The 24,754-nt window shown below is 45.4% G+C and overlaps 1 protein-coding gene across 2 annotated transcripts in view; it reads left to right on the forward strand.

Moving 5' to 3' along the window:
- Positions 1–7,100: 7,100 nt before the first annotated feature.
- Positions 7,101–24,754, forward strand: part of LOC310861626 (copine-9-like) — a gene marked incomplete at both ends in the record, with an annotated part of 103,764 nt that continues 86,110 nt past the window's right edge. Inside the window, 2 exons of one of the 2 annotated variants that reach the window (XM_083769157.1) lie at positions 7,101–7,183; positions 11,985–12,025. In XM_083769157.1, coding sequence (XP_083625283.1) covers positions 7,104–7,183; positions 11,985–12,025 — 121 coding nt within the window. The remainder of the gene's footprint in view (positions 7,184–11,984; positions 12,026–24,754) is intronic. The other variant, XM_083769156.1, reaches the window with a different exon arrangement.

Consider the following 24,754-nt stretch of genomic DNA (forward strand, 5'->3'; position numbering starts at 1 on the left):
GTTCTGGGTTCCAGAGTTTGTGGTCCTCTTCATGAGACAGAAGCATTGAACCAGACTGCTTCATCTTCAAGGGACCACCCAGAGTCTACCAGACTGCTTCCTGTGCAAGACTCTGCACCGTGAAATGGAAGCTAAGCCGGAATTCCTCCACGTCGGATAATTAAATGTCAATCCACACAAGCAGGCACGCACGCACGCACACAAGCACAGCCACACACTCGCACGCACGCATGCACACACGCACACACACGCACAGTCCACTTTGTCAGGCTGTCAGATACACTCGTAGAGATGGTCTGAAAGGAAATGGTTCTAGAAACTATACTTTCCTTCTTTATATCAGTATTTGCCACACAATCTCTTTGATCTCTCTCTCTCTCACACAGGCACACACAGGCACACACACACACACACACACACACACACACACACACACACACACACACACACACACACACACACACACACACACACACACACACACACACACCATGCACACACAAGCACCCACACCCAGTCACGCACACACAGGCACACACAGGCACACACACACACACACACACACACACACACACACACACACACACACACACACACACACACACACACACACACACACACACACACACACACACACACACACACAGGCAAAGGTATTTCCTTGGCCTCTATGGAGGTGGCATACAAAGTTATCCACAGATCCGTGCAGTTAGAGGTAAAAACACTTTTCGGCCAGTTATAGCACCACCATGGAAATGTTCATGTGGCATTTCTTCCTCGGCCTAGTGGGAATGTGCGTGCACAATTTCACAGACGGACAGACGGACGGACAGACGGACGGAGTGCAAAACATACTCTCTCCCCATGCCTTCGGCCTGGTGGAGACAATCACTGACTGCTTCAGTCATGTCCATCACAAATACTGTAGCCTACACTGCTGAGAGTGTATAGGGTCCCCTTAGTTACATGACCCTGCTCTCATTTACACAGAAATGAGAATGAGAACTTAACTAGAAAAGTGTGCACCTCAGAGCCCAGACCTCTGCCAGGCTGGGTGGCCTGTACCCAGGCATGTGGAAAGGCATGAACACCACCTGTCATCAGGTTGACCTTGGACTTTTGCTTTCCCCCATGTGGACCTACCTGTGGATTTGTATTCCAGTAAAGCAACCTTTTGTCAGTTTTGTGAATATGTGGTTGAACTTTACACTTGCCGATACTCTGCACCTTAAACTCATGTAGGTGGCTACATGCACTGATGATACTGACAACCTTGCTCGTGCACCTTATTCCTAAATCTCAAAAAAATAATATTAAATATGTAGATGTAGATATGTTCTGATTCCGATTAAGTTGTCGACAGAGCACGATTTAGAAAATTGGGTATGACTGGATGTTCTGCGGTATATATTGGTGATTTTTTTGTTTTTGTTTTTAAGAAATAGGTCCTGCCCACACATGTTGAAGGCATTACAGGCATTCAGTGTGGAATATCAAAATGAACCCTGTTTGATGGTAATTGGTTTTATGTAGACTGTGGCCATCTTGACATAAGAGTTTGGAAGTGCTTACTTTCAGCAAAGCAACATCCTGCTGCCTGCATTATGTGCAAATTCAAAACAGGTGCAGGACACTGAGGATAGTTGAGTGATATCTAAAGTAGCTAATGCCTTCATTCTCCGGAAGGGAAATCTTGTCTATGAGATCTTTCCTCTTGGCAATATCGGTAGGGCGCAGTGGTCCAACTAAAAACATATTTTTCCGGTGGAAAAACAATCCCTTTCTGGCCAAAAAGTACATTTTATACGTGTAGTGGGGGGCTCAGAGTGCGTCCAGCCGTCCACTAAGGAAAGTATAGGCTTTCTAATCACACAACCCGTCTTTGTATTGGTGAGTGGACCAGAGCTATATCTAACGAGCACTTCCAATCTGCAACACTTAGAAGAATAATCACCTGCAAGCTAGGAAAGAAAGCTCATAACATGTCTCCAGTAGATTTTTATGAAACAAACACTTTGCAGATATAGAAAGAGGATAATTCAAGCTGTTCATATATACAGCTGCAATGCTGGTGAGTTTGACATTGTTTAATACAATCAGATATGACTTTTCTGTTTGGAATTGTATATATGGGCTGGCAATGGGAAATTGCATCTAGTTATCACCATGCCATTAACTTGAGTTGAGTTGAGTGGTGGTGAGTAAAAACAGAGAGAAGGGCTGGAGCGGTGGCGGTGGTTTGCTATTCACTGCGGCTCGTGACGTCATGTTGTATAGTTTGGTGGTCACCTCACCACCGACAATCCAGACTATGAATGAGCCTTAAGTGAAATGTAAACAGTTAGCCTCTAGGCGCTCGGGTGGTGCAGTGGTAACTTGCCGGCCTGCTCACCACCGCTGACGTTGTGGGGGCTCCTCACTGGCAGGTAAGTCACTAGGATACAGAAGTGACAAACAACACACACACACAAAATGTGCGTGGGGAAGAATCAGTTGGCATAAAAACTCAATTGGGCCTGGCCAGGAAAAATCTCTGTGTTTATCCAATACACAGTGCTTTTCATGAAAGTGCCAGGTCTGATGGAGCTAGTATAGACTATACCACTTGTCTGTTCTGCCTTCCAGTCGCATCTGATTTGGGTGGCATACAGGTAAAAGACTTGGCCACATACGGAGACGCAGGTTATCTACAGTAAATGGTTGGCAACAGTGCCCAACAGTCCCCATCTGCTGTGTTGACTGACTGTCACAGGATGCAGCCTGGCAGGGAATCATGCGTTTGGCGTTACGGTCTTCAGACCCCTGCTGGTTGGTCGAATCTCCTGTTCTGCTGGGATATGGGATCTGGTGTGAAGCAGCTGGCCACGTACTGTTTCAGTGGAAGCACCAGTGATGGAACTGTTCACATGTCACAAGTAAAAGTAGCCAGTGGCGTGCACAGACATTTAGAGGGGCAGGTGCTCAAGTGAAAAAGGGCACCTTGTGCAGCGCGTGGAAGATAGATTTTGGGGCAAAAATTATTATATAATATTTAAAAAAATAATAATCAAGAATCAATGTCACCATGGTCCACATACTGTACACTGTACAAAAATAACTTTTTCAAAAGTGCACATTGCTGTCTAGAGGGCAAGGGCAATATATGGCAAAATGTTCTACATTTCATTATGCTTTAAATAGCATGTGACGTGTCAAACTATGGGGTTTTCATCATTCTGAATCCTCCTGTGTGAAAACTCCTTGAGCTAAAAACGGTCATAGACACTTGCCCATAAGTGCCCAAATGTTGTTGTATTTGAGCATTTTAATAACAGCACTTACAACGGCTATGGCTTGGAATGGATTCAGAATGATGAATTGAAAACCCCCTAGTTTGACATGACATGCTATACTTAAAGCATAATGAAATTTAGAACATCTTGTCACGGTCCGTGACATGTTATGTTTTCTTGTGTACCTTTTATTTTGTAGTATTGTTTTGTGCCATCCTGTCTTCCCCTGTAGTTCTGTACCTGCCTTGTCTAACCTGTGTTGTGATCAGTCTTTGTTTTCCATCTGTGTCCTCTTAGGCCCCCAGCCAATCCCTGTCTTGATTTTGAGTTTTGTTCACCTGTGTCTAGTTATCCCATGTCTATAAGTATGCCCTTGTGTTTTCAGTTCTTTGTTGGTTCGTAAATTGTTGTCAGTGTATTCTAGCTCCTCGTGGTTCCTTGTATATTTCCTAGTCCCAGTGTTTTTCTTTGCTCCTAGTTATCCCTAGTTTCCTCGTGTTTCCTGTGTTTTGTTCCTGTACCTGGTTTTTGGTTAATAAACCACCGTGCACTCGACCTGCCTTGTGTCTGCCTCATCCTCTGCCATTGTCCTGCGCTTGGGTCCTACACACCTCTGACTCTGATCGTGACAGTACGAACCAACCACGATGGACCCAGCGGACAATGCAGAGGTGGACGATTTTTCCAAACTGCTGCTCTCCATGAGTTCCATAATGGAAGACTGCCTTCGTCCGTCCACCAGTGCAGAGAAGAAGATCGAGTCTGTGAAACAGGTTCTCCGCGTGGCCTACTCCAGGCCCGACCTAGCAGGCAAGCTGGATGGGGTTATTAAGGGGTTGTGGGCTGCCATAGGCAATGTGCCTGCTAGCCTTCGGGCTGCTAGCCTCCGACCTGCTTCACCACCTGCTCTCCAGCCTGCTAGCCCTCAATATGCTTGCCTGTCTGCTCACCATCCCAGCTTGCCCTTTACCTGGAAGAACTTTGGGGTGACCAGGGAGGTGTTTTTTGAAGACGGTGAGTTCCTTGAGCAACTTGCTCAATATTGGAGGAGGGACCGTGAATTTGCGAAGTATTTTGCGTTTTTTCAGTGGGAGAGTCGTGGTGCCCCTCAGCCTCAGTGGGCACCTGGTTCGATTTCTCCAACCTCCTCTACACTTCCTGCCACCCACGAGCCTCTGCTGCCCAGCGCCCACGAGCCTCTGCTGCCCAGCGCCCACGAGCCTCTGCTGCCCAACGCCTACGAGCCTCTACTGCCCAGCGCCCACGAGCCTCTGCTGCCCAACGCCTACGAGCCTCTACTGCCCAGCGCCCACGAGCCTCTGCTGCCCAGCATCCAGGAGCCCCAGCTGACCAGCCACTTTGAGTGTCCACCGGCAAGCGATACTGAGTCCTCGCTGTCTAGCGACTCCAAGTCTCAGCTGCTATCCGGTGAGGCCAAGACTCCACTGCTGCCCAGCGTGACTCCGCCCCCAGCCCTGCCTGGTACCTTATCAGCCTTCTGTACCACTATCCGGCCGGACCCACTGTCGGCTGCCCACGACGACGTCCTGCCGGACCCCCCGTCGGCCGTCCCCGCCGACATCCTGCCGGACCCCCCGTCGGCTGCCCACACCGACATCCTGCCGGACCCCCCGTCGGCTGCCCACACCGACGTCCTGCCGGACCCCCCGTCGGCTGCCCACGCCAACGTCCTGCCGGACCCCCCGTCGGCCGTCCCCGCCGACATCCTGCCGGACCCCCCGTCGGCTGGCCCCGCCGACGTGCCACCTGACCCCCGCTCCTCGCTTCTAGTGACTGTGTCTCCTTGTCCCCAGGTTCCCCTGTCTCCATGCCCTTCTACTCCAGTTTCCCAGCGTAGCTCACTTTCTCCGTCTGCCAGCCCCTTTGTCCCCCATGTCTCAGGCCCTCAGTTTCCCCAGGCTATGTCCAGTCCCCAGCCCCCTCTGTTCCACTCTGTCCCACCTACCAGCCCGTTAGTCCTTCTCCCTGTCTGTCTGTCCGCCTGTCTGTCTGTATGCTTGTCTGCTAGTGTGAATGCCTGTCTGTTTGTCCGTCTTTCGACCCCCCAGTCCTCCTGTCGCCCTTCTGACCCCTTTACCCGCCTATTGTGTCAAACATCATGTCTGTCTGCCTGCCTGATTGTCTGTCAGTTGATCTGTCTGTCCCTCGGTTTGTCCCACCTGTTGTCTGTGTGCTTGTCTGTGTGTTTGCCCGCCTGCCTGTCTGTGTGATTCCTTGTGTAGTTGTTTCTGTGTTTTGACCGTTTTTTTGCCCTGCCCAGTCCATGCCAGTCGGTGTTTAGTCCTGTGCCCCAGTTTCTTTTTCTAGCCCCTGGTCCCATGGCCCAGTTGAGTTTTGTTCACCTGTGTCTAGTTATCCCATGTCTATAAGTATGCCCTTGTGTTTTCAGTTCTTTGTTGGTTCGTAAATTGTTGTCAGTGTATTCTAGCTCCTCGTGGTTCCTTGTATATTTCCTAGTCCCAGTGTTTTTCCTTGCTCCTAGTTATCCATAGCCTCGATAGCCAGGCTTTCATTTCGTCTGCGCGAAAGATGAAAGCCTGGAAAAAGCCGTGGGCTGAACAAGTCTAAAAGTGGGAGTCAACCCTTCCGGGTGGGCGTCGCTCTAAATGATGTGACGTAGCGCTGCACTAGGGGGGAGAGGAGGGGCCGGGGGTGACGGACAGATCGATGAGATCCAATCAGGGTGCGCGCATTTCTGAGGCGCGACCCGCCCCTCTAGACGAGAAATGTCTCGCTCTGGGTCAGGCTAAGTTATCCCTAGTTTCCTCGTGTTTCCTGTGTTTTGTTCCTGTACCTGGTTTTTGGTTAATAAACCACCGTGCACTCGACCTGCCTTGTGTCTGCCTCATCCTCTGCCATTGTCCTGCGCTTGGGTCCTACACACCTCTGACTCTGATAGTGACACATCTTGCCTACAATGGTTGTATGGTACCCCAACTTTCAGCAGCTGTCACAAATTCCCCTAGGGTGGTTGAATATAAACCAATGTGGGATATGTTAGTAGAGAGTAGACACCTTTACAAACACATTGGTGAAGAAAGTCCTTGGTAAGAAATTTATTCCCAGGTTTTATTAATATCCCCTGACTATTTGGATGAGGGAGACAGTGAGGGACCACAGCATACATGGATCAACAATGGCTCAGAGGATTTTGAGTGTCACTTATAGTTACTGAATGGCTACTGAATGGAAAATACGATCAGCAATGCATCATTGTCTACTATTATTATTATTAGTATAGGCTAATGATACTACTACTACTAATAATAATAATCATAATAATAATCATAATATGATGATGATGGTCAGATAATATTTATCATTGTGATGATTCAGAATCATCATCATCATAGTTATGATGATGATGATGATGATTCTGAATAATAATATTTATCGTTATGATTCATAACGATAAATATTATCTCTGAGAGAGCGAGAGAGAGAGAGAGACACACACACACACACACACACACACACACACACACACACACACACACACACACACACACACACACACACACACACACACACACGAGAGAGAGAGAGAGAGAGAGAGAGCCTCGGAGAGGGGGTGTGTGCGTCTTGGCACCGGACAAACGCGGTCCGTGCTGTGAAAAATGAACTTTCAATAATCCTCGAACAACTTTATCTCCTCTCTCTCTCGCTGGAGCTAAACCAGTAGGCTAATACACCAGAATGGATGTACTGCTACCGTCACAGACCTGCCGTGTGTGAGAACAAACGTAAGAACAAACAAAAAGAAGAACAAGCCGAAGCCAAACAGTTGACGTCTTAATGTCACGCGTCGAGATGATGGCTTCAATAGGAGAATTCGACCCTCTCAACACCAGAGTACCTGCAACTAAAATAGAAGTTACCGTCTCGTGCAGGTAAGAGCTGTAATATAAACTTATAAACTCCGGGTTTCTTGCACCTATTAAGGTTATTATGGAGGGAAACGTCTAAATGTAAAAAGTATTATATGAGAATGGCAAAAACTGCAGCAGTAGCCGCCTATATTTCTCAACTGTAGGCTATAGCCAGTCTGATCCTGACTGTCTAGCGCGCGCACACACACGCGCACACACACGCGCACACACACACACACACACACACACACACGCACACGGGAAGTAGCGCACATGCACGCGATAGGCCAGTAGCCTACGCACGTGCAAGACAGACACCCGCAAAAGCTGGAAACCACTTAATATCTTAAATAAATTGGTTTCCCTCCTGCACGTATAACCCTCCCATCTCCCATCTGCCTGTCAACGTCCTTGGAAGGATGTGTCTCTAATAGTTAATCCCATCAGCAGCAATATATGGACCCCAACTCGATCATGAGTCTCCTCCTATAGATGTGAGACCACCTGGCTAGTGGCTAGGCTATTATTAGGCTACAGGTGGTGCATCTTTCTAACTAAAATGGCTACATACATAAAAGGGTCAATTTGGTTATGTAGCCGCAACACTTTAGATTAAAATTGCAGTCCACAATTCACACTATAAACAGTTGATTCGTTACAGATTGTCTTTAGTTTGTTAATTAATCTTGAAAATGGTTCTAGCTAAATTGCATGGGGATTTGGATTTGTTTTAGTATTATTTTTGAAAAGATTGGAATGTCTATCACCCACCCCAGGTGGGTCCATTTCACAATCATATTATTTGCACTTTAATGTTGCAGCTGGTAAAGATGGGGCTGATTATAAGCTTATAGCTTAACCTATAATAAGTATACTATCATTTATAATGTTTTGTATTAATAAAGTACATCTGCAAAGTAACTAGTAACTAAAGGTGTCAAACGTACGTAGTGGAGTAAAACGTACACTATTTACCTATATGAAATGTAGTGGAATATAAAGCATTTAATTCAAGTAAAAGTACCTCATATGTGTACTTAAAGGCGTAGTGAAATGAAAAATAAGTTTTTCACACTTTCTTTCACATAAAAATGAAGCTCACCAGTTTAATTTCCCATATGTGCGCATCCGTGCAGCACAGCTGCTACTGATTACATTACAGAAATCAGACAGTGTAACATCCAGACAGTGTATTACTCGGTTTCAACTTAATCATCACGCTAAAATACGTATCTGAAAACATTATAGGGTAAAAATAAGCTACATAACAGTAAACTGGTACAGCTAGCCAACTATCTGACTTGTAAACAAACACACACCATGCTCCTGCGTATAGAGCACCGAAGTCGGACGTCACTTGACTGACTCATTCTTAACCCCATCCTTTTTTTCCCTGTAGCCATTTTTAAAACTAGTAGTCACCAACCTTGGTGTCAAATTGGACAGTGATTTTAAGCTTAAACAGATTGAACTTGTTAAATCCAGCTTCTCAGCTCAGTCAGCTGAGACTACAGCTAAAGTCAAGTCTGCTGTAACGCTTGTTTCATCATATATGGATATGATCATATCCTCTTGCCTTTTAGTATATTTTCGCTACTAAGTGCAGCACTTTGTTTCAATGCAGTTGTTCTGTTTTAAATATGCTCTATAAATAAGGTGGATTGGATTGGTTTGGACTGACTGACTGACTGGCTGGCTGGGGGGCTGGCTGGCCGACTGACTGACTGGCTGGGGGGCTGACTGACTGACTGACTGACTGACTGAATGACTGGCTGGGGGGCTGGCTGGCCGACTGACTGACTGGCTGGGGGGCTGACTGACTGACTGACTGACTGACTGAATGACTGGCTGGGGGGCTGGCTGGCCGACTGACTGACTGGCTGGGGGGCTGACTGACTGACTGACTGACTGACTGACTGACTGACTGAATGACTGGAGGGATGTCTTGAGAGCTGGCTGGCAGGTCCGACCTCAGACCATTATACACTATTCCAAACCCTAACCTAACCCTAACCTCACAGGAAGACCATTATACACTATCCCAAACCCTAACCTAACCCTAACCTCACAGGAAGACCATTATACACTATCCCTAACCTCACAGGAAGCCACGGGTGATTTCTGAGTCTTAACCAGCCACGCAGGTCTGACTTATGGGCAGTCCCAGGTGAATATTCCATGGACTTGACTTTCTTACTATGTGTCTGGCTGTTTATTGACCACAAATGTCTTGGCTTGGTTGCAATTGTTAATCCTACCATTGAATAATAATGATGATGATTGTTGCACACAAGCTCCCCTGAGGAAGTAATATAATTTGGCAAACATACACTGATTGGTTCATATTAAATACAGATATACATTAAATTACATGTTAATCTAACTCAGTGAATGATGTAATCTTTATCTCTCAGAATTAAATTAACATTAATTTAGCAGTGTAGTATTTATAGCTTATGTGATGGCTTTTAAACTTTGTTGTAATGAAGGCCTCTTTTTGTCTTGCAGCCTAGCAAACAGATTTGTTAATATTTTCCATTACCAACCTGCACACCTGCCTATGTAATTTTATACAATGTCATTGTGTCTTGCAGGACTTTAAAGACTTAGGGCTGTATTTTGCGTGTCTTAAGTACCAGGTCTTATTCCCTAACTTGAGTAAACTAAAGACCTGGAGGCGTGATCAATGCCATTTGACTATTCTGAGTGGCCAAAGAGCATTGACCACGCCTCCAGGTCTTTAGTTTACTCAAGTTAGGGAATAAGACCTGGTACTTAAGACACGCAAAATACAGCCCTTAAAGTCAGGAGTAGTATATTCGCCTAACGTTTTTCCTATCTTCTATTGCATTTTCGGGCCACAGAACTGCCGCTCACTGGATAATTCACACCATTCTCTGCAAACACTATGGACATGGTTGTGCTAGTACTATAGAGCAGCCGGTTCTGAAATGATCAGGCCAGTGCCCGTTTGGCACCAACAAGTCCATACCATGCTCAAAGTCTGATGTTCAGTTTGAACTGCAGCAGATCGTCTCGACCATTTCCGTAGACCTAAATGCATTGAGTTGCTGCCATATAATCAGAATTACTGTCCCTATCTCTAACCCTAACCTAAACATAACCGCAAGCACGGGAGCAGTGCATGTTCGCCAACCTTACTGCATGTTCGGACTAACAGGACTTCTGATCTATGGGTAGTCCCCATATAAATGACTCATTCGAAATGTGTGTTGTTAATGTTAACGTCCAGTTGGAGAGTGTAAATGAAGTCCTGACCTATACTCCCGTTACCCCTGTACCCCTGTACCCATATATATGCATATATTTCACTCTTATCAGGAACATCTGACCCGTTTTCCATCTATCTTCTTCCCTTTACTGAAAATTATAAATGATGGGACTCGGAAGCTGATATAAAAATAATTTCACACTGTTTTTACACCTGTAAACCTGTGATGTGACATTACAAACAAAGCTGGAGTTAAGGATCCTTTTTTTTGGTTATGAGCACATAAAACGCCATTGGCGTTGATCTACATCAATAAATGTTCCGCTTAACGCTAGGGATGCACCGATCCGGCTTTTTGGCATTCGATACCGATTTCGATACATGGGGGTCCAGTATCTGCCGATACAAGGCTTGACTTAAACATTACTTTCCCAACTTTGTAAAACAAAATGTAACAAACACAGATATAAATGCACTGAATTATTTATTAAATAACTGTGCAACAATTAGACCAGGTGAATGTGTGCCTGGCTGCATTCCACATGTTATACTGTCAATACTACACTGCTGTGTCACAGAGGAGTTAGAGTTGTTTTCATACTGTAATTACACATAATTATCGGATCGGATCGGATAATGGATCGGCCCATTTGCCACCGATACCCGATCTAGAATTTTAGCCTGGATCGGCGCCGATCTCCGATAGGAGTATCGGATCGGTGCATCCCTACTTAACGTCAATGCCGTAGTCCGTAGATGTACGGCAGTTGATCTTTTATAGTGCTTTTGGTTGATCAAGTCGTAATGCTACTCATGGTAGCTTTGGGTTGCTAGCTGGTGTTGTCAATAACACTGGATCGCGACATCTTGATTGCCGTGCGCATATAGACTTATTATATCTATTTCTTTCAATTGCCTGTAAATGGCATTTCTGGTCAAAACCAAGTTTATTCCACGGCACAGAGCCGACGCTGTGATCAGGTAAACAGGAAGTGATGATGGAACGTCACACACACTAACATAAGACCATAACATCTGGTGTGGGTTTTTGGCTCTTCAAAATAATATGCAAATATGAGACTACTAGTCTCTCTCTCTCTCTCTCTCTCTCTCTCTTTCTTTATTCAAGCAAGCTCTCTTTTTCAAGGGCGCCCTGATCACAGCATTTAAAACACAATACATATAGGAAAAAAAACAATAACAAGGATTTGAACCACAGAACAACGCCACAGATGCAAATAAAGTATGACATGAAACAGGTGTAGTCACTTTGTGGGCTCAAGAAGCACCGTCTATTGAACCTGTTTTAGAGAGTCCTGAAGTTTGTTCTATTTGTGTGGCTTGTGGTAAATGAGTACACACGCGCGCAAACACACGCGCACGCACGCACGCAAACACACACACGCGAACACGCACACACACGCACACGCACACACACACACACACACACACACACACACACACACACACACACACACACACACACACACACACACACACACACACACACACACACACACAGCATGAGGTCATCAACATTAGACATCTCATTAGACGTTCCTTATGCCTGTTTTTCCTTTGTTTCTATAGGAATCTCCTGGATTCGGACACGTTCTCAAAGTCTGATCCTGGTATGTAAATGATGAATGTCTTTGTCTTCTTGCTTCGTGAGTTGTTTGACAACAGCAGCGAGTCTAATAGGCTATGTGCATAACTCCACTCCACACCTGCTCCCTGTTGCAGTTCATTGTCCCATAGCTTCATTTGATTGGCTTGTTTGATTAATTGCAGAGCCGATCAAAATTCGCACACACACACACACACACACACACACACACACACACACACACACACACACACACCCTCACACACACACACACACACACACACACACACACACACACACACACACACACACACACACACACACACACACACACACACACACACACACACCAGCAGTGCCTTCCAATTCTGCTTGAGTTTGTTATTATATTATTTGATACGTTTATAATTCAAACACAATGTCACGGTGCATGGATAAGTAAATTACAGTATATTCATACAAATATCAGAAGCCCAACCTTGTTACACCAGTCAAATACAAAGCCTCGTGGCTGAGCCTTGGGATAAGAGTCCCAAACTCCTAAAGTTTTAAGTGTTTCTTTGCAAGTACGGTGACGAGAGGGTAGTGGTTGCTTTCTTCAGCAATAGAGGGGGCAATACATGGCTCTCTTGCAAGGTCTATTATTGCAAGTATTATGTATGTATTTGTTTGTTTATTTGTTTGATTTTCGTATTTTTTGTTTTCCTTTACCCCAAATGATCCTGTGGGCTGGATTTGACCCCTTAAGCAAGGTAGATGCAGTTTGACACCCCCCGGTCTAAAGTGCGTGTATTGGTTGTCAAATTTGTGCCGATCATGCTTTGGCAGAGATGGAGAGAAACTGACAGACAGACAGGAACAGGGAAAGAAAGAGCAGTGTGTACCTCATGGGAGGTATTTACACACAGCGGGTGATTACCTACTGCCTCCACTGTTAGATTCTGTCTGGCGAACTGTAGCGGCATGGAGAGAGACAGTCCCTGTCAGTGTTGGGAAAGTTCTTTTATTTTATGAACTAGTTCAGTTCACAGTTCAGAAATTTAAAAAGGAACTAGTACAGTTCTTGGTTCATCATTAAACATTTTGAACTAAAGTTCATGGTTCCAATTATTATTACCACAGCCCATAGCCATATATAACCTCAGACTTTATTTAATAATAAAAAAACCTTGGGGGATTAATAAAGTGACAACTTGTACAATATCTCCATTACCATTATCCAAATTAATTCCTTATTATATATAAAACAAAATACATTTTGGAATACATATGCAATGTGAAATGCCACCTAATTCTTAATCCTTTTCCTTGTCTTTATTATGGGCCAACTTGTGAAAGCTGCATGCTTTTATTTTGAAGGGTCTCAGTTCTCACAGCCTGCATATTTCCATGTGCTGAAAATAGCTGATTGACAAGCTCACAACGCGTTGCGTCCGCAACGCGTTGTGAGCTTGTAGATCAGCCATTTTCAGCATGGAACACGTGTACGACGAAGAATAAATCAGGCATCACTGCGCTTCTGTGGAGGGAGCGAGATAGATATATTTGTTTGACCGAAGGAGGCGATCATGTTTGGACATCTGGACAGCTATTTTGGACAGCTATTTTTCGTGGCACATTATGTTTAATCACAACAACGTCACGTTTACTTTACCTCCTCAGTGTTTGGGTCGGGACATGTAGGACTGTATGTGTCTGCTGTCTACGTGCATATGCGCTCTGCGTGCTCCAGTGAAATTGTACGGCTGAGAAAGATGAGTTAATTTGTGTTGGATAAGGACTTATTGGTGGGATTTCCGCTAGATATTAAGGAGTGGTTAGGGTGTGTTTTAGCGGAGGTTTCGCCTGGAAGGCTCACTCACTCTTGAACGAAGTTGAACGGGAGAAAGTGACGTTCACACACGCCAGAAATGAACGCGTTCACAATGACGTTCATCAAAAGAAATACAGTTCAGTTCACGTTCAGCCAAAAAAAAATCGCGTTTGTGAACGATCGTTCGTGAACGATCGTTCGTGAACGATCGTTCTTTGAACACGTTCAGGTACAACACTGGTGGACTGACGAATTGGTTGTTCAGTTTGACCCACCAGTTTTGGAGATATGCCTTTTCGAGTAATGTCTTGCAGAAAACAGCGAGTTGAGAAAACAGGCTTGAAAGGTTCACTTCTGTGGTCTCTAACATTATACCTGGCTACTGTTTAAGCATTTATTTCATATTTACATGTCGATTTCAGCTCTGACACTTATTTCAGACATGCTCTAGTGTGTGAAGAGTCCCTGTGCTATTAACTCATTTTGGAAATGGTGAAAAGCTGGAGTTTGCGCGATGGCAGGCTCTCAGTCAAATCTGGTCACATATGCTTTCACTCTGTGCAAACTGCACGGGCAGAGCCGTTTCCTCAGCAGAAAGCTGTGTTCTTGTCCAACTTGCCAAATCTAATTGATTGGAGGAACACCCATGAATTACAACCCCTTTTCGCTTTGCACCATGCTAGATTATCCACAATCTAACTAGATACATTGGAGTTGGACATGCGCCCAAGTGCCATGTGCTGTAGCCAGAACTAAACTATTGTCTGGGTGATTTATTTTGGGAGACCCGTAAAAGACTCCCTTGGGAGTCAAGTCTACTGAAGATGAATGCATGGACAGGTTTTTCCAAATCCTGCTGAGACATAAGTCCTTTATAAAATAGCAGATCTAGAGGCCTACAAACTTGTGAGCTTGTAGATCTGCTATTTTGTAGAATTTCGAGAAATTTGTATTTTCTTGTATCAGGACACCAGGGTGAAAGTGGTTAAGGTGATAGTAGGCTGACTTTGAAGTTATCTTAATGTGGCTGTTTAAATTCAGGTGTGAGTGCATGACTACAGCAAGATTTCTTTCAGCTTGAATTGATTTCACTGTTTTCTGTTCATAATCATGATCAATGGATTTGATTCGTCTCAGGTCGGTTCCCCATGGCTTTAGAAGGTTTGTGTTATCTACCATGCCATGATGCCAGTCCCTGTGATTAACTTAATAAGACCTGAGGCTAATTCTAAAAATGTTTTCACGATTTCTTAAATAGCAGATCTACAAGCTCGCAGCACGAAGCAATCGATGTGCTGTGAGCTTGTAGATCTGCTATTTTTGAATAGCCAACTAAAATGACACACATGCTTTCCCGGTTTTAATGGATTAAACTGTGTGTGTGTGTGTGTGTGTGTGTGTGTGTGTGTGTGTGTGTGTGTGTGTGTGTGTGCACGCGCACGCGTGCATGCTTGTGTTTCTGTGGTGTCTTGTGAGTGTGTAGATGTTTTTGGGAACACATCATAGCTTGGTGAAAGAATGAACAACAAAGATAATAAAATTACACCAGTGCGGTCGCTGTCCTGATCTCATTTATTTATATCACACACTTTGTCCTTGGAGGGGTTGTAGTACGTCACTGCCTTGTTGAAATTCAATTTCACCATTACTCCACTCACAAATTACCAGTTGCATTTGTGTTTGTATTCTTGCGTTTTGATAGATGAGAGAAGTGGAGAGAGTGACAGAGAGAGAGACAGGTCATGAATTATATTGAAATATTTTGTATATTATCTATTCTATAACTAATTTTATTATACAGCACAGATTGGGGTTCAGCTGTCGTAGCTGGTTTGGAGACATTGATTGAACTGCCAATCGATCACATTCTGTAAGTGAATCCTGCCCTATAATGGATCTCTGAATTAGGGCTGACCCAAAAAAATCGATTAATCGATGTTCAATCGATACGCACGGGAATCGATTTTTAAATTTTGAATCGAATAGTCATTAAAAAAAAGCGGCCGCTTTTGGTCCGCGAGACGGCCCCATTTGGTCCGCCAGCCATGCTCGCGCCTCGCAGCACCGCAACGCCTCCTCCCCTCTCCCCCTCACTCGTGGTGGTAACAACAAGGAAGGAAGTCAACACAGCAGCCTGCAGTCATGCCGCCACAAAATAAATCTAAAGTGTGGTTGCATTTTAGAATATGCAAGGAGAACAAAGAACAAGTGGTGTACAGTGTCAACTAGAAAAAGTGCCCTTCCGGGCACAGGTCTCCACCAGGTTATCCACAGATCCGTGCAGTTAGAGGTAAAAACACTTTTCGGCCAGTTATAGCGCCACCTTGAGGCTGAGTTGAAATTGTTCATGTGGCATTTCGTCCTCGGCCTAGTGGGAATGTGGGTGCACAATTTCACGGAAATCACGCGATGTGTTCATGATTTGCAGCATTTTGTTTGAAACTGAGCACTCCTGTGAACTTTGGAAGCCAATCTTAACCAATCAGGATGGAGTCTGATAAATCTGAAAGACCCGTTTCGTTGAATGGCTCTAGAGAGACTGTGTACCAATTTGCGTGATGTTTGGACAAAATGTGTAGGTGTACTGTGCAAAAACTTGTTTTGCACAAAGCGGCCTCCTGGTGGCGCTATAACAGGCCGTTCTGGAAAGTTTGGGGCAGAGGTTCATGGTTGGCATCCAGGGATTGTGTGTGCAAAATATGGCATCGAAAAACTTGTTTTGCACAAAGCGGCCTCCTGGTGGCGCTATAACAGGCCGTTCTGGAAAGTTTGGGGCAGAGGTTCATGGTTGGCATCCAGGGAGTGTGTGTGCAAAATATGGCATCGACCGGGTTAACGGTGGCCGAGATTAGCTGTTCACGGACACACGGACACACGGACGGACGGACGGACACGCGGACGGACGGAGTGCAAAACATACTCTCCCCACATGCCTTCGGCCTGGTGGAGACAACTATGTGACAAGAAATTGGCGTATCACATATGGGATGGCCCAAGTGGTGCGGGGAAAAAGGTTGGGTCTGCAGGCTCGACTCGACCGGAGACCTGACAAGACACCTCTCCCCAGCATTCTTTTATCCAACGTCAACTCCCTGGATAATAAAATAACAAACATCAACCCCTGGCAACAACAGCCCCCACTCCCCCCAGCAAGCTCCCGGGGTTCCTAACAATGGATCTGCAGTTCACACCTCAGTGCTGGAATATGATGGTAAGGATCTACAGACGAACGTCCCTCTATCAGTGACAGAGTTGGACGTCCACTCGTCCTTCTCCCGCATCAACACTCGCAAAGCTGCAGGCCCTGCCGGCATCCCAGGACGAGTCTTCAAAGCATGTGCCACTCAACTAGCTGGTGTTCTCAAGGACATGCTCAATCAATCACTCCGGGAGTGCAAAAGTCCCAGCATATAACCTTTTCCCATTTATTTTCACATTGTTATAATGATCATTAGACTCAGAGCATAGGCCTCCTATCTCCCTCCCCCAGTCAGAGTTCAGAGTTTTAATGAATGTAGAATGATGTGCAGGATGTAATTTACATACAAATATGAGTGAATTCATTTATTTGACTAATTTTTTTAAATTGTTTATTTACCGGTAATTGTTTTGTTTTTTTAATGCCAGTGTGCCAGTGATCACCCTCCTTTGTGCCAAGGTTGGCACCAGTGCCAAAGGTTGCCTACTCCTGCTCTACAGTTTACTTATCGCCAGAACAGATCCACGGATGACGCGATCGCCACAGCTCTCCATAGACTATAGCTCAGTGTTTAATACCATAATCTCACCCATACTAGACACCAAGCTAAAGAGTCTGGGTCTGAACACAAACCTCTGCAGCTAGATACTCAACTTCCTGACAGACAGACGTCAGTATGGGCACAACAACTTCTGCCCCTCTGACCCTCAGCACAGGAGCCCCCCAGGGATTTGTTCTGAGTCTCCTTCTCTACTCCCTGTACACCCATGACTGCGTGGCTCTGTTCAGCTCCAACAAAGTGATCAAGTTTGCAGACGACACCACAGTCATAGGCTTGATCACAGACGATGATGAATAAGCCTACAGGAGAGAAGTGGATAACCTGGCACAATGCTGCAAGGAGAACAACCTGGCTCTCAACGTTGACAAAACAAAAGAGCTGATCTTCAACTACAGGAGACCTCCCAGAGACCACTCATCACTGAGGATCTCGCCTGGGCAGTACAGACATTGTGGGTGGTGAAGACAGCACGCCTCTACTTCCTGAGGAGACTTAATTAAGAAAGCTGGCATGGGCCCCAAAGTCCTAAAAGCTTTCTACAGAGGCACCACAGAGAGCATCCTGACTGACTGCCTGGAATGGCAGCTGCACCGACCTCAACCGCAAAGCAATGTAGAGGGTTGTGCGGACAGCCGAACGCATCAGCGGATGTGATATCCACACCCATCGAAGCACTGTATGACGAACGTTGTGTCAGCAAAGCTTGTGGAATTATGAAGGACCCAAGCCATCCCAACCGCAAAACGTTGGAAAACGTTTTCGCAGTCTCAAAGCCACTGGAAACAGACTTCTTCCCCCAAACAATCAGATACATGAACAAACTGATAAGAACCAAAGCGAAACCGGGCAAAGGAAAACGCTAGTCCCCCACCCCTCACCCACTATCATGATCAATTTGCACCCTTCTAAACTAAATTTGCTGTATGGAACATAGCCTCAATTGCACCTTCTTAAACTAAATTGTGTTGTATATATGGAACATAACCTACTGTGAAGCTGTTGACAAAATGTTTACCTAACTTTGCTACTACAGGGAAAACATGCACATAATTATGTTACTATTATTATTTACACTTTGATTGCTCTTTCTTGCACTCTTTATTCTTGTTTGCTGTGCTTTCTGTGGGTTTGTTATGTTTTTATGTTATGCTGCTGCATTGTCTGTAAGGAAGCCAAAACAAAAATAAGTTTTACTCTTATATACCTGTACACAAGATGTAACAATAAAGTACAACCTTGAAGTCCAAAAGAGGCTCAAAAGAGGAATGGGGATCCCTGCGAAAGTAATGGGCTGTTCAGAGATAGTCTCTATCGTTTGAGAAGACATAAATGCAATACTATGAAAGGTTATTTCGGGGGCGCAGATAAAAAATAATGAAATTCATGAGTTTTTTCCCTCTTCAATTTCAAACCATTCACTGTACTCACTTTGTTTAACTTTCAACACTAACTTTCTTTTTAAGTCACACAAGATGATTAAGTTCAGTTCCTACATGATTTTGATGCTATGCTGATAAAGATTCCAATTTCAGACCATACTGTAGATAAAACCAGTTAAGATCAAGAACCTTAGGTAGGATTATGATTGTCTGAGAATGGGCAAGTTGGTTTGTTTGTATGTTTATTTATTTATTGTGTCTTTCCTTAAGTTTATTTTTCATTTTTTCATCTATTTATTTATTCCGAACATATTTAACCATAAATGAACAGACAAAGGAAATAAAGGAAGAACTAGATTTAAAATAATAATAAAAAAAACCCAAAAAAACCAAACACGTGATATCTATTATCCTTAGTTTATGTTGGAAAAAGGAATAGGAAGAAGTTTAGTTAAAAACGTATCGGGTCCTACCCCTTCTTTGTTTTGACCTCGCATTAAAGCCAGGTCAAAACAAAAAGCAAAGTTTCCATGAATAAAAAAATCAGTCAAGCATACAAGACAGTCTAGATCTACATACATTTATACACACACGAACACATTATGCGTGTTCATTGTTAGGGACTGCAATATGTAATAAGTATACATGTGTAATCATTTTCCCCTGTCATAAACTTGTGAACTCATTGAATAGATTAACGTTATCTAAACCAGGGCAGGGGTATAGGCAACCTGTGGCACATTGGCACAAAGGAGGATGATCACTGGCACACTGGCATAAGTGTGAGAGTGAGGATTATTTTTTGTTTAAAATAAACTTAAACATTTTGTAAGTCCCTCACATTTGTATGTAAATTCCATCCTGCACAAAATCATGGCAATTAGTTTAAAAAAGGTTGCAGAACCCTGATCTAAACTAAACAGTAAAATGTAGTGTTATTTTAACTCAGAGTGCCCTATTTAGAGCATCTATGCCATGGTATACATTCTAAACACAGGGTGCATGGTGCGTTGGTGGGTGGTGGTCTCTCAATATGTCGCTAGTCAGTTATCTGTGCACAAAGCTCTGCCACTATAGGTGCGGGGGGGGGGGGGGGTTATTAAGCCTCTGAATTAGTCATGAGTGTGTTTTGGGCATAACACAAACTAGTATGCTAATCAGATTGTCCTCTTCCATTCCCTTTAAGAGCTAGGGGCGCTCGGGTACGCTTGAACCCTGCCGCATTGTTATTACAGTGACGGATTGGATGAGACACAAACAATCTCCTGTTCTGGAAAAGTGTGTGTGCAACCATCAAGCAGCACTAATAATGTGATAGCCCAACGATTTCAGGAGATAGGGGGAAACTGGCATTTTGGGCACGTGCAAAGAATCGCACCTTCCTCCAGCAATGTCTCCCTCATTTACAGTATATGTCCAAGACAGATCAGTGTTCAATGTAGTGCCGTGATCCCCCCCCCCCCCCCCTAAAACATGATCATCATGTACTATGATCATACTAGGAGTATTTTTTCAAAAACATTTACAGAATGTGTCAAAATTATGTTTTAACTTTTTTACTGTGTAGTGTACGTACCACAGCTTAGAAAATAAAGTTCACAAGAAGTACGCCTACCTGTACACTCACAATAAGCACCTGTAGCTCATGACAGAATATAACTGAAAGTGAAATTGCTTCCTTCGAGACCCTTGGGATGTCATGTCTGTCTACAAATAATACATTCCCTCAAATGAAGGAGATATATTTCCTGTGTCTGGCATTGTTTATCACCTTGGTATCCAGCTGGGTCATGTTTTAAAGTTAAAACGTTACTGTCAGGCTGTCAGAAAACTTCCATCAGGCCTGGGCCGTGGCTCAGTGGTCCAGGCACCATTGCTCCTCTGTGCTGCAGCTGGCTTCCTCCTTCTCCTGGCTGTAGATCATCAGCAGATTAGTGAGGCCTGTGCCCACCTCGTCCCACCTAAGCTGCTGTGTGGGTGGAAATCATCCACCACATCCTATACCTCCCACTCCAATCCAGCTCACACACACACATGCATGCACGTATGCTGCACACACACACACACACACACACACACACACACACACACACACACACACACACACACACACACACACACACACACACACACACACACACACACACACACACACACACACACACACACACACACACATCCTCTTCCCAGCCAATCTCATTGGCCCTGCACCTCAAGCCCATGAGCAGTCTTGGTTCTGCTCACCACACTGTCCCTCTGTCTGCCTCCTCTGTGATTAGGCTAGTTGTTACTGTGGCGCCAAGTCCAGGAGACAGGCAGCAGAATTCCACAGCGTAATCTAAGCCTTCACACAGGTGACTGTTGCTGTCAGCTCACCTGGCATTAGCCGGATAAGTCAAAGAATAATAATACAAAAAAGAGAACCTGCCATTTTTTAATTAGGCTTGATCAACTTGTGGCGTTAATTTCTATATGAAAATACAGAAAGGATTTCATTCTGGTCTTGAATTGTTTGTGTATCTTATAGATCCTGCCTCTGTCAAGTCAGTCATGATATGATAAGTCATTGTCGTGCTGCTGTTGTATGACTTTGTTTGAACTAAACAGAGCTGAGAGACATGTTGCAGTGGGACATGTGACGCTTGTTGGACGGCTATTTTAGGTGTGCGGCACCTGCTCTCAACTAACTCAGGCTTTTTTAGTCTTCTTTGCCACACTAGAGCAGCCAGCTCTTCCAAATAACAGCTTAATGTGGCTCTCAATTGTCGGGCTGATTCATTTCATTTCAGAGTCAACGGTGTGCCCGTCCATTTCCAGGCAGAATGTTGTCCGGGAGTCTGAGATGGAGTTAACCCATCAAAACCGGGAAAGCCTCTGTGTCATTTTAGATTTTCTTTTTTTGCGTTGGCTATTCAAAAATAGCAAATATACAAGCTCACAGCGCGTCACTTCGTGCCACGCTGCGACCTTGTACGTTTGCAATTTTTTTTCCTTTTTTTTTAAGTGTGAGAACTGATTTCGAGGGCATTATTTTGTAGAATCGACCTCAGGTCTTAATTTGTTAAGAGGCAGGGAATCACCCTGATGATTTAGCCGTTCTCTGCCTGGCCAGATGGGCCCCTCCTATCCCAGTCACTTTCCATAAAGCATGCAATCTGTCAAATGGGCCACACTCTGGACACGGTCGACACCAAGAGAGACCCACATTTATAGAAGTCCCCTGTCGAGTTTAGGTGTTGTTAGCATGTGCCCTTGGGGAGAGACAATCATTTCCTGTGAATTTGAGCTCCGAAACCCAGTAAGAAAAGGAAATAGATGCATTTGTGCCGTGCCTGTTCTTTGTCTGTGTGAACCTGCCGATTGCTAGTGGAAGATGTTTGGCTTTGGTGAAATCACCTCAATAGATGTTAATCAAATTGATAATGTGCTAGTTGTATTGTAGGCCTAATCAACATATAAAACATCATATTTTAATCAACACCAACATACCAATACTCTGTTAACTGCCCACTGTCACGGTTCGCAGTGAAGGACTGAACCCAAGTGCAGAGCCAAACGCAGAATAGTCATAAATTACTTATTTATTAAAGCAGAGAAGCATACAGCCAAAGTAAATAGTCAATGCAAAATGTAAATCCAAAACAGGCAAAACTTCAGGAGGAAAATTGCAACATCACAGGAAGTCCAAAAATGAAAAAAAATGCATAAATGCATAAACCAGAAGTCCAAAAGTTATAACAAGCAACTGAAATCCAAGATACCTTTTAGGAGACAAAAAGAACAAACCAGAAGTCCAAGGCAGATCACTGGAACAACAATGTATGTCCTGACAGTGTGTTTGTGTAATGAGTCCAGTTTTATAGGGAGCAGGGTGATTGCAGAAGTGTTCTCAGGTGTGGAATGGGCATGGCACTGTTGGGCTGAAGAGGGGGTGGAAATAGGTGTGTGACAAGGACTGAGAGAGGGAATGGAGAGTGGGAGTGTCTGATTTAGAGACTGTAGAGTCTGTAGAGCGACAGACCATGACAGTACCTCCCCCTTAAGGGACGGCTTCCAGACGTCCCACCATGCTGGCCCGGAACACAGAGCAGGGTGGGTGGAGGGGGTCTGGGGGAAGGGAACTGATGCTGAGCAGATGAAGTCAGGTGGGCGGCCCGGGGGCTGGGACGAGACAGTCAAGCTGTCGTCGGGCGGACGACCGGGAGGCCGAGACGAGATGAAGGACGGATCTGGAGGTCGGCCAGGAGGCCGCGACGAGACGAAGGAAGCGTCGTCTGGAGGTCGGCCAGGAGGCCGGGAGGGGACGTAGGACGCGTCGTCTGGAGGTCGGCCAGGAGGCGGAGCCGAGATGTAGAATTTGGGAGGGATGCCGCAGAGGCTGGAGGAGACGCCAGGGATGCCGCAGGCAGAGGCGACGCCACAAGAGAGGATGCAGGCAGAGGCGACACCACAGGAGGAGCTGCAGGCTCTGGAGCCAGAGCTGCAGGTGTCAGGGCTGCAGGAGCCATTGCTGCAGACTCAGGAGGGAGGGCTGCAGGTGGAGCTGCAGGCAGAGGCGAGGCCGGAGGTGCTGCAGGCAGAGGCGAGGCCGGAGGTGCTGCAGGCAGAGCTGCACACCGAGGAGACATGGAGGGTGCTGCACACCCAGGAGAGGATGCTGCACACCCAGGAGAGGATTCTGCACACCCAGGAGAGGATTCTGCACACCCAGGAGAGGATGCTGCACACCCAGGAGAGGAGGATGCTGCACATCCAGGAGATGAGGAGGAGGCTGCAGACGGGACCCCAGAGGACACTGCACACCCAGGAGAGGAGGGTGCTGCAGATTCTGGAGCCTGGACTGCAGGTACAGGAGGTGGTGGAGAGCTGGGCGGCGGAGAGCCGGGCAGCGGAGAGCCAGGCAGGCTGAGCGGCGGTGTGCTGGGCAGAAGGGTGGTCTGGACACCAGGCAGCGAAGTGCTGGGCAGTGACGACCACTGGGGATGTAGGGAGCCATGGCGACCACGCCTTCCCCTAGCAGGCCCACGGTTCCCCACACAAAAGGCTAGGTGCGACCCCTCATATGGGTCCTGGACTTGAACCGGCTCAGAGTACACAGGTATTTTCACATGTTTGCAGAAATATGAAAATAAGTCCAAGGGTTGGTTCCCTTGTTGGTCTGGAACAGGGCAGGCTGATTGCAGACTCACTACTCCAAGCCTAATGAAGTTGGGAGCTGGCTGAGAAACATGTGGTATTGAGGCGTCTTCAAAGTCCTTAAGCCTCCCACGCACCACACCCAGGTGGGGGACAAAATGGCTTACCCATGGTCTCTCCTTGAACCAATGCTGCTGTATTGATATCTCCACTTGGAGTCCAGTACGCAGTTTAGGTGGAGAGGCCAAGAGACGAGAAACCACATTTTCAAATTCTGCCACCTTTCTATGAAAAAGCTTAAGCTCTGCTGGGTTCATTATGGTCAACTGAAATCCAAGATACCTTTTAGGAGACAAAAATAACAAACCAAGGCCTATCACTGGAACAACAATGTATGTCCTGACAGTGTGTTTGTGTAATGAGTCCAGTTTTATAGGGAGCAGGGTGATTGCAGAAGTGTTCTCAGGTGTGGAATGGGCATGGCACTGTTGGGCTGAAGAGGGGGTGGAAATAGGTGTGTGACAAGGACTGAGAGAGGGAATGGAGAGTGGGAGTCTGTAGAGCGACAGACCATGACACCCACTGCCTGGAGTTAGTTAAGTTGCACATAAAATGTTAGGCAGAGAGTTACATTTCAAATCACAAACTTTGTATTGACTGCAGTG

The sequence above is a fragment of the Protomyctophum parallelum genome (assembly GCF_964188405.1).
Source record: "Protomyctophum parallelum genome assembly, chromosome: 7".
NCBI classification, from domain to species: domain Eukaryota; kingdom Metazoa; phylum Chordata; class Actinopteri; order Myctophiformes; family Myctophidae; genus Protomyctophum; species Protomyctophum parallelum.